At 43.6% G+C, this 10,783-nt stretch overlaps 1 protein-coding gene across 3 annotated transcripts in view; it reads right to left on the reverse strand.

Moving 5' to 3' along the window:
- Positions 1-9,829, reverse strand: part of ZC3HC1 (zinc finger C3HC-type containing 1) — a 34,236-nt gene extending 24,407 nt beyond the window's left edge. Inside the window, exons 1-2 of one of the 3 annotated variants that reach the window (XM_054497260.1) lie at positions 9,605-9,829; positions 7,398-7,509 (exon numbers count right to left, since the gene is read on the reverse strand). In XM_054497260.1, coding sequence (XP_054353235.1) covers positions 7,398-7,509; positions 9,605-9,750 — 258 coding nt within the window. In that variant the 5' untranslated portion in view covers positions 9,751-9,829. Of the gene's footprint in view, positions 1-7,338; positions 7,510-9,604 lie in introns of all 3 variants that reach the window. The other 2 variants (XM_063668457.1, XM_054497261.2) reach the window with 2 other exon arrangements.
- Positions 9,830-10,783: the final 954 nt, after the last annotated feature.

Consider the following 10,783-nt stretch of genomic DNA (forward strand, 5'->3'; position numbering starts at 1 on the left):
TTCTACAACCTCCGCTTCCCAGGTTCAGGTGATTCTCCTGCCTCAGCCTCCCAAGTACCTGGGATTACAGGCATCTGCCACTGCGCTCAGCTAATTTTTGTATTTTTAGTAGAGACGGGGTTTCATCATCTTGGCCAGGTTGGTCCTGAACTTGTGACCTCGTGATTCACCCACCTCGGCCTCCCAAAGTACTGCAATTACAGGCGTGAGCCACTGTGCCTGGCCCAATTCATTCTTAATGTATATAGGAATAAACATTAAGGAGAAAGGCAATGAGAAAAGTGGTAAAAACTATTTTTAATGCACAGGCCCATACTTCACAGAATGATGAAGGTCATTTAAGTAATAAGTGGAGGGGAAAAGTTATTAACTTATTCTTGAAGAAGCACTATGTATTTTATGTGTTTAAAATGTTTATTGGCCAAGCACAGTGGCACATGCTTGTAATCTCAGCACATTGGGAGGCTGAAGCGGGAGGATCACTTGAGCTCAGGAGTTGAAGATCAGCCTGGGCAACACGGCGACACCTCATCTCTACTGAAAATCAAAAAATTAGCGGGATGTGGTGGTGCACGCCTGTAGTCTTAGCTAATTGAGAGGCTGAGGGAGGAGGATGGCTTGAGCCCAGGAGATCAAGGCCACAGTAAGATACGATCACACCACTGCCCTCTAGCCTGGGCAACAGAATGAGACCCTGTCCCAAAAAAAAAAAAGTTTCTTATTGGTTGTCTGGTGGAATATAGCATCCATTAATTTTCACTGAATCTGAAATACTAGGAACTTAAAGGCACCAGTGAAAGTACTGGGATATGCCTAAACAATAAGAGATGGTCAAAGTCAAACACACAGAAATATTTTCTGCCGTTCGCCTATGCTCTCCTACTGTACCCCATCCATTTTTACTTCCCAAAGAATAAAGGCAATAAAATTATCCCTCCAAAATTTGATTGCTAGTATCAATGGGGATGTGTGAGAATGTTTTACATAGCTAAAAGCATCTGTAAGTATGTATTTGGAAAGGTATCCTAAAACATTTATTACTCCTTAATATTAAATGCTCAGTTTATTTGTTTGTTTTGTTTTGTTTTTTGAGATGGAGTCTTGCTCTGTCGCCCAGGCTGGAATGCAATGGCACGATCTCAGTTCACTGCAACCTCTGCCTCCTAGGTTCAACTGATTCTCCTGCCTCAGCCTCCTGAGTAGCTGGGATTACAGGCGTGTGCCACCATGCCCCACTAATTTTTGTAATTTTGATAGAGAAGGGGTTTTGCCATGTTGGCCAGGCTGGTCTCGAATGCCTGACCTTGAATGCCTGAGGCCCTCCTCGGCCTTCCACAGTGCTGGGATTACAGGTGTGAGCCACCTCGCCCAGCCTCAGTTTTTAATAATCTACCCGGGCCAGGTGCGGTGGCCCCAGCACTTTGGGAGGCTGAGACGGGCAGATCACTTGAGGTCAGGAGTTTGAGACCAGCCTGGCCAACACGGTGAAACCCCATCTCTACTAAAAATACAAAAATCAGCTGGGTGTGGTAGTATGTACATGTAATCCCAGCTATTGGGGAGGCTGAGGCAGGAGACTCGCTTGAACTTGGGAGGCGGAGGTTGCAGTGAGCTGAGATGGTACCACTGCACTCCAGCCTGGGCAACACAGCAAAATTCTATCTCAAAAGAAAAATTCTACCTGAAGAGCTCTTATTTTACAAAGCACAGTAAAAAAAGGATAAAATATGAAAGAAGATGCAGGAAAGTTATACATTTTTATAAAGGGATATAGGAATTTGAAAAACATTCCAACATCAGCAAAGGAAGAATGAAGACTGGAAAACAAAATTTAGATACAAATATTAAAGGAGCCATGATTATCTAGAATAAAAGCAATGGTTAAATAAATAATCATCATATCCAAAATGGTGATCAATTTATAGCCAATGAACAAAAAGGAAATGGATCTAAATATTGTATCAAAACCAAGATTTAATGCAAGAAATAATGGTAGAAGGATGGTTAAAATACCTTCCCTTTCCTGAGCAATTCGGTCTTAAAGCCATTAGGCAGTGAACAAGAAAGATGTCTGAGCCAGGAGGCTGTGAAGAGGCAGCTCAGCCCAGGGTGTCAGAACCAAAGTGGTGTGTAACAGGCATTCACTTGCAGGCAGCCAAGTGTGGAGTGCTAGGACCTAAATGGGGTGACGAGAGATTCATGCAAGAAAGGATGGCAGCATGGCAGAAATGGGAGATTAAGCACATATAGGGGATTGATCAAAGTAGTAAATATATTAAGGATAACAAATTATGTTTCACAGTGTTAAATATGGGAGGGAAAAATAGGGAAAAGGAAAAAACTAGAATGAATTCTGCGATGTACAATTGCAACTGGAGATGTCAGCAGGAACTCATCGTTTTTTAAAATATAGAGATAAATGGATGTAAATTTAGATGTGTGTATACATGTGAATGTGTGTGTGTGTGTGTGTGTACATAAACATATATATTCTCTAGCTTTTTCCTCTGAGAGGCCCTGAGAACAGTGGCATCCCACTAGCTATGAGTTCTCCCTGCACCCAGATCTTGGCATTCATTCATGCATTTGTATAGAGACAGGATCTTGCTATGTTGCCCAGGCTGGTCTCTCCTGGGCTCAGGCAATTCTCCTGCCTGGGTCTCCCAAAGTGCTGGGATTACAGGTGTGCCACCATGCCCAGTTCAGATCTTAGCTTTTAAATAACATTCTCCACTGAAAAACAGCCAAGGATCCTTGTAGAATTGGCTGATTCCAGGGATGGGGCAAGAAAAATACAAAATAAGCCGAGAACAACTTGTTCCTGAAAGCAATAAAGAGGTCATGGGTTATGGGACATGTCAAAAGGCCACAGAAGCCAACCTGAGGGGGATGTCATTGACTAAATAAGGAACAACTGGAGTATCAAAATATGTAATGATAGTAATGAATTATAACCCATTGAATAACAGAAAATCTTGAGTCCATGTTACTACAAATAAATCAATTACATAAAGTTTGATAAGGAATGGGATATTTACAAAGTTTCAAAGAACCTCCCCATAAAGTACTTTTCATTTACAAAGGAGGAAAGAGTTATTTTACAACAGAAATGCCAGATACTCCCTTAATCAAATAATCAAAGTGATCATCACCATAAAGGGATAAATAGAAATCATGTGTCACCTGACAGGATGCAATGAGAATGCAGCATTGCTTCACGACACTCCTGCATAACCTGAATCTAATCACAAAGAAACATCAAACAAATGTCACTGACATACACTCTACAACATAACTGTTCTGCAATCTTCCAAAGTATCAAGATCATGAAATTCAAGAAAAAACTGAGGAAATGTTCCAGATAAAGGAGAATAAAGCAACATGACAACTAAATGTACTGTGTGATTCTCAACTGGATACTTCAACTATAAAGAATGTTATTAGTACAACTGATGAAAAAACTGGGATCTGAGGATTAGAGGGTAGTAACTTATCAATGTCAATTTTCTAATTTTGATGGTTGCATTCTGGTTATGTAGGACAAAGTCCTTGTTTGTAGGAAATATTTGGGAGTAGTAAGACATCACTTTGGTGGCTTACTTTCAAACAGCTCAGGGAAAAAAGGTTCTTTGTAATCTCTGCAACCTTTCTGTATAAGTCTGTAATTTAAAAATTTTTAAGAATCACTGTAAAAAATTACCATGTAAGTCTTTCTGTCCTTGCACACAGGGAATAAAGTAGTGAAAAGCAGAGGACTTGGTGTGGTACCACATTTCTTCCGCCTTCAGTCTCTGCTCCTTTCACAGAGCTACCCATCGGTACCATGTTGGCCATGTTGGAGTAGAGTATCCTCAGCTTCACAACCTCTATGGTCTATAGGAGCCAAAATGACAGCCCAGAGAAGAATGTGCCATTTTCAGTGGAAAACAAGTGGCAATTACTAATTATGATGACTTGTACTTTGTATCTGATTTGCTGCACTTTTCTTTATAAGACATCAACTGGGCCAGGTGCAGTGGCTCACGCCTGTAATCCCAGCACTTTAGGAGGCTGAGGTGGGTGGATCACCTGACTTCAGGAGTTTGAGACCAGCCTGGCCAACATGGTGAAACTAAAAATACAAAAACTAGCCAGGCATGGTGGTGGGAGCCTGTAATCCCAGGTACTTGGGAGGCTGAGGCAGGAGAATCGCTTGAACCTGGGTGACAGAGGTTGCAGTAAGCCAAGATCACACCAGTGCACTCCAGCCTGGGTGGCAGAGCAAGACTCCATCTCAAAAAAAAAAAAAAAAAAAAAAGACACCAACTTCTTAAGATGGATGTTTGAGATCACAGTCTCTTTGACACTATGCAGCCATAAAAGGAATGAGATCATGTCCTTTGCAGGGACGTGGATGAAGCTGGAAGCCATTATCCTCAGCAAACTAACACAGGAACAGAAAACCAAACACATGTTCTCACTTATAAGTGGGAGCTGAATGATAAGAACACATGGACACATGGGAAGAATGACATACACTGGGGCCTGTTGGCGGTGGGAGTCGGGGGAGGGAAAGCATCAGGGGGAATAGCTAACAGATGCTGGGCTTAATACCTAGGCGATGGATTGATCTGTGCAGTAAACCACCATGGCACACGTTTACCTATGTAACAAACCCGCACATCCTACACATGTACCCCGGAACTGAAGATAAAAGTTGAAGAAAAAAAGGCCCGGCACGGTGGCTCATGCCTGTAATCTTGGCACTTTGGGAGGCTGAGGCAGGAGGATTGCCTGAGCTCAAAAGTTTGAGACCAGCCTGAGCAACACAGTGAAACCCCATCTCTACTAAAATACAAAAAATTAGCCAGGCATGGTGGTGGGTGCCTGTAATCTCAGCTACTCGGGAGGCTGAGGCAGGAGAATTGCTTAAACCCAGGAGGTGGAGGTTACAGTGAGCCAAGATGGCGCCACTGTACTCCAGCCTAAACGACAGAATGAGACTCCGTCTCAAAAAAAAAAGTTGAAGGGAAAAAAGGAAACAAAACAATGGATCAAATTATTGAACTCAGGCATATAGCACACTAAGTATGTTTCTAAATAAACTTAGGACATAACGTTTAATGTCTCTTCTTGAAACATGCAATGTGATAGCTGGTATGTGCTTACTTTTTCATTTGGGTAATATTCCAGTGTAAGTTTTTTTTTGAGACGGAGTCTTCTCTGCCACCCAGGCTGCAGTGCAGTGGCATGGCCTCGGCTCACTGCAACCTCCACCTCCCAGGCTCAAGCAATTCTCCTGCCTCAGCCTCCTGAGTAGCTGGGATTACAGGTGCATGCCACCACACCTGGCTAATTGTGTATTTTTTTTTTTCTTTTTGAGATGGAGTCTCACTCCTGTCGCCCAGGCTGGAGTGCAGTGGCATGATCTCGGCTCACTGCAACCTCCGCCTCCCAGGTTCAAGTGATCCTCCTGCCTCAGCCTCCTGAGTAGCTGGGACTACAAGCATGTGCCACCATGCTTGGCTAATTTTTGTATTTTTAGTAGAGACGGGGTTTCACCATGTTGGCCAGGCTGGTCTCAAACTCTTGACCTCGTAATCCACTTGCCTCAGCGACCCAAAGTGCTCGGATTACAGGCGTAAGCCACCACGCCCGGCCTAATTTTGTATTTTTAGTACAGGCAGGGTTTCACCATATTGGCCAGGTTGCTCTCAAACTCCTGACCTCAGGTGATCCGCCCACCTTGGCCTCCCAAAGTGCTAGGATTACAGGCGTAAGCCACCACGCCTAGCCAGTATTAGTTTCTTGATCAAAAAAAGGTGTGTGATTTGGCTTATTTTATGGTCTTAAATTCTGAGATTTTGTTAATTTTTGATTCCTAGGTCAAGACCTTGTTAATAGTTTGTAAGACAGAAATTCAGGGCCAGGTTTGGCGGCTCAGGCCTGTACTCCCAACCCTCTGGGAGGCTGTGGCAGCATAATTGCTTGAGGCCAGGAGTTCAAGACCAGCCTGGGCAACACAGCAAGACTCTGTCTACGCACGCATGCACGCACGCACACAAACACACGCTGGGGTGGGGGTGCAAACTTGCAGGAAAAAAAGCAGCTGGAGCTACTAAAGACTTCTCTCAAAGCAAGGTGATATGAACAGCTTTTAAGGTGGCTCCAATGATCCCTGCCTTCTTATATTCATGCCCTTGTGTTATCTGTTCCTCCTGAGTATGGGCTGGCCTAGTGACTTGCTTCTAATGCATAAAATATGACAAAAATGATGAGATGTTACTTTTGAGATTAGATTACAAAATGAGGCTGGCTTGTATCTTGTTCTCTCGCTTGCTCACTCTGATGGAAGCCAGCTGCCAAGTTGTGAACTTTCCTTTAGAGAGGTCCACGTAGCAAGGAACCAAGTGGGGAGGGACATCTCTGGCCAAAGGCCAGTATAGAACTGAAGCCCTCTGTCCAACAGACACAAGTAAATGAATCCTGTCAACAATGTGCCAATGACTGAGTTTGGAAGTGGACCCTTTCCTAGTTTTTTTTTTTTTTTTTTGAGACGGAGTCTTGCTCTGCCGCCAAGGCTGGAATGCAGTGGCGCGATCTCGACTCACTGCAAACTCTGCCTCCTAGGTTCAAGCTATTCTCCTGCCTCAGACTCCTGAGTAGCTGGAATTACAGGTGAGCACCACCACACCTGGCTAATTTTGTTTTGTTTTGTTTTCTTTTCTTTTTTTTTTCTTTTGAGACAATTTTCCTAGTTGAGCCTTGAAATGACAGTGCCCTGACCAACCTTAATTGCAGCCTGTGAGAGACCCTCAGCCAGAGGACTCAGCTAAGCCATGCCTGGACTCCTGATCCACAGAAATTATGAAATAAAAACTGTTTGTTGTTTTAAGATCACTAAGTTTTAGGGCAATTTGTTATGCAGCAATAGGTAGCTAATACACAAAGGAAAATCTAGAAAGAGACATTATAGTAGTACAGTCTCTAATAATCTAAAAAACATTAGATGATAATCCTGGATCTGCCATTTGCTAACAGGTTCATCTTGGGCAAGTCATATAACCTGCCCCAAACTGTTTCCTCTTCTATAAAACAAGTATAATAATAATGCTTATTTTCACAGGTTTAAAGTTAAGATCGAATGTGATAATATATGCAAAAACATACTATATACAAGTATTAATTATTATTTCTTCTTTTCTCAGGCTCTTAGTTTTTTCTTCTATAAAAAGAAAAGGTTAGATAACCTCAACTGTCCCTCTGAGTGATAATATATTAGGATGCTGACTTTCCTATATAATTTCTTACCAAGGTTTGATTCTTAAGTTTAAAACATCACAGTAAGTGGTGTAATACCTTGGAGGAATTCTAGAAGCAGGCAGAAAGTGCAATTCACATGAACTAAAAAAGGATATAGAAAATGTTTCCACTCTGCTAAAGAAGGCTTCTTTGCTTGTAGATTCCAATGAAGGTTGTTCCGCTTGGGGTGATCCATTAACTGACTGGGATGTGGCAGACGTGTCCTGCCTAATATAAAGTGGCAAAACTGTTGGTAAACCTTTCACAGTACCCTCTGCTTAAATGTTATCTAGCTTCTCTACACATCATATCATAAATCACACCAACGCCGGATTTTAAGCTTCCTAAAAATCATTTTACTCATGTCATTCCTCAGTTTATTATTTTCAATGGTTTTATAATACTTACTAAATAAAATCCAAACTCTTCAGTCTGGCATTCAAAACTCTTTATAGTTTACCCATATCTAAACTTCAATCAATTTCTACCTCTACAGGGCTCCACTAATCCTAGCAAACTATTCTCCTCACTCACTCAGTGTTCTCCACAAGTATTTTGCATAACTTTAGTAAACAGAAAATAAGACTCAAGACTTCCAGTATGCATTATACAATTTGAATCTCTTCAGAAATTCGACTCTTTTTTTTTTTTTTTTTTTTTGAGATGGAGTCTCGCTCTGTTGCCCAGGCTGGAGTGCAATGGTGCGATCTCGGCTCACCGCAACCTCCACCTCCCAGGTTCAAGCAATTATCCTGCCTCGGCCTCCCCAGTAGCTGGGATTACAGGCGCATACCACCAGGCGTGGGCCCGGCTAATTTTTTGTATCTTTAGGACAGACGGGGTTTCACCATGTTGGTCAGGCTGGTCTGTAGCTCCTGACTTCGTGATCGGCCCACCTCAGCCTCCCAAAGTGCTGGGACTACAGGAGTGAGCCACCACGCCTGGCAGAAATTCGACTCTTAACAGCAGAAAAAACAATTTTGATATTTCTACCTGGAGGGACCTTTGATACCCACTCCTTCCAAAAAAAAAAAGAACCAATTAGAAAATTCGAATCAAAGTAAAGATCTTCGGGAGATTTCATGAAAAAAAAAATCAGGGAGAAAAAAACTCAGCAAAGCAATTCTCTCATTTTCAGTGGAAGGCATTTCAACAGTGCCTGGGGAACTGCTGAAAGACAAGCATTTATTTATTTATTTAGAGACGGAGTCTCGCTCTGTCACCCAGGCTGGAGTGCAGTGACGCGATCTCGGCTCACTGCAACCTCCACCTCCCAGGTTCAAGCAATTCTCCTGTCTCAGCCTCCCGAGTAGCTGGGACTATAGGCGCGGCCCACCACGCCTGGCTAATTTTTTGTGTTTTTAGTAGAGATGGGGTTTCACCGTGTTAGCCAGGATGGTCTTGATCTCCTGACCTCGTGATCTGCCCGCTTCAGCCTCCTCAAAGTGCTGGGATTATAGGCGTGAGCCACCGCGCCCGGCGACAGGCATTATTTTAATAAAAATAGGATTACATCAACGATTATAGATCAAAAGAAATAAACTTATTCTAAGACTCTCAGAGATTCATAGAGAGCCTCAAGGGGATGTGGTTCTTGGGGAAAAAAAATTCACAGCATCCATAAACTTGGATGTGTAAAAATGACATTTATTTCTCTCTAAATGACAAGATTTAGCATTTTCTTCGATTATGAATGAAGGTAAAAACACCATAGTAGTATTAGCACTACCTGCTAATTTGTCACCAATGGAAATAATGTTCCCACATTATGGTGGTTGCATGTTTTCAAATACCTTTGTGCTCATCACTACTTCAAAATTATGGTTGACAACACATACTACTAGATATTATGGACTCTTTAATAAAAAGCATGTTACTGCGTAACTTTTTCCTTTTACCATCTTGATAACTACATTCCAATCTAACTGGTTTCCTTTATAATCCTATGTAATTTACTTTAAGCATTTAAAAATATTCTGAGAGTTAATAAGCTTCTCCAGAGGGCCAAAGGGGTCCACGGCACAAAAAAAGGTTAAGAATTCCCAATTAAGAATTAGGTGAACTCATTCAGTTAACGGTCCTTTCCTTCCAAAAATAATGTCCGATGACAAAATTTCGGCTGCGGTTGGGAATCTGGTACACCCCGAGGGGAAGATCAAAGCCGATCAAACATAGTAACCAGAGTATCTTTCAGATTCTAAGAAGAAGCCATCCCCACTGCCCGAGTCGCCGACCGAGGGGAACCCCCCCCCAACCCGCCACCCCTTCCCCAAGCCTTCTCCAATCTTCCAACGCCAGACCCAGGGTTAACTCGTGAACTCACGCGTCCACGCCTCCCTCTTCCGGGGCAATCCCCTCATCTATCAGCTGCCGGATTTTCTGGGGGGTCCCTTCTGGGGAGCGAACTACTGCACCCCAATTCTTTTCAACCCCTACGGCAAACGCTTGTCCCTCACAGGGCGCCGCCATCTTGGTCCGCTGCCGAGTTGCTTCCCCGAGAGTTTGAAGGCTCCGGAACTTCCGTCCTGAGAGGTTAATATCCGCCTCTTGAGGCAGCCTGGCTGGGAAAGTCTAACGGCGGGGCCCACGCCTTTTCTCATCGTTTTAGAACCTTAGAGCGAGTTTAAGGAGGGCTGTACTGTTTAGGACAATCTTGATTAATCGTTTCCTTTATCAACTAGCATATTTAAGTTGATAAGAGATTTTTAGAACGCTGTCAGTCCAAATTCAGCAGGGATGAGGGGCTCAACTTAATTTTCAAGTAATATTAACTCATACGGCCGGGCGCGGTGGCTCAGGCCTGTAATCCCAGCGGTTTGGGAGGCCGAGGCGGGCGGATCGCCTGAGGTCAGGAGTTCGAGACCAGCCTGGCCAACATGGTGAACCCCTGTCTCTACCAAAAATACAAAAATTAGTTGGACTTGCTGGCGGGCGCCTGTAATCCCAGCTACTAGGGAGGCTGAGGTAGGAGAATCGCTTGAACCCGGGAGGCGGAGGTTGCAGTGAGCCGAGATCGCACCACTGCACTCCAGCCTGGGCGACAAGGGCAAAACTCCGTCTCAAAAAAAATAAAAATAAAAATAAATTAACTCATACGACCCTCCTAAGTTGCATCTTTCTACAAGCGAGGAAATGGTGACCCTCACTTGAGAGCAAATAATTTAGAATCCTTGTTGGAAACCGTGTTATGGATGGATTTAGAAGTCTGTGGCATGGCCGGGCGCGGTGGCTCACGCCTGTAATCCCAGCACTTTGGGAGGCCGAGACTGGCGGATCACAAGGTCAGGAGTTCGAGACCAGCCTGGCCAAGATGGTGAAACTCCGTCTCTACTAAAAATAAAAAATTAGCCGGGTGTGGTGGCAGGCGCCTGTAGTCCCAGCTACTCGGGAGGCTGAGGCAGGAGAATTCCTTGAACCTGGGAGGCAGAGGTTGCAGTGAGCCGAGATCGTGCCACTGCACTCTAGCCTGGGTGACAGAGCAAGACTCCATCTCAAAAAAAAA

Source organism: Pongo pygmaeus, chromosome 6 (assembly GCF_028885625.2).
Source record: "Pongo pygmaeus isolate AG05252 chromosome 6, NHGRI_mPonPyg2-v2.0_pri, whole genome shotgun sequence".
NCBI classification, from domain to species: domain Eukaryota; kingdom Metazoa; phylum Chordata; class Mammalia; order Primates; family Hominidae; genus Pongo; species Pongo pygmaeus.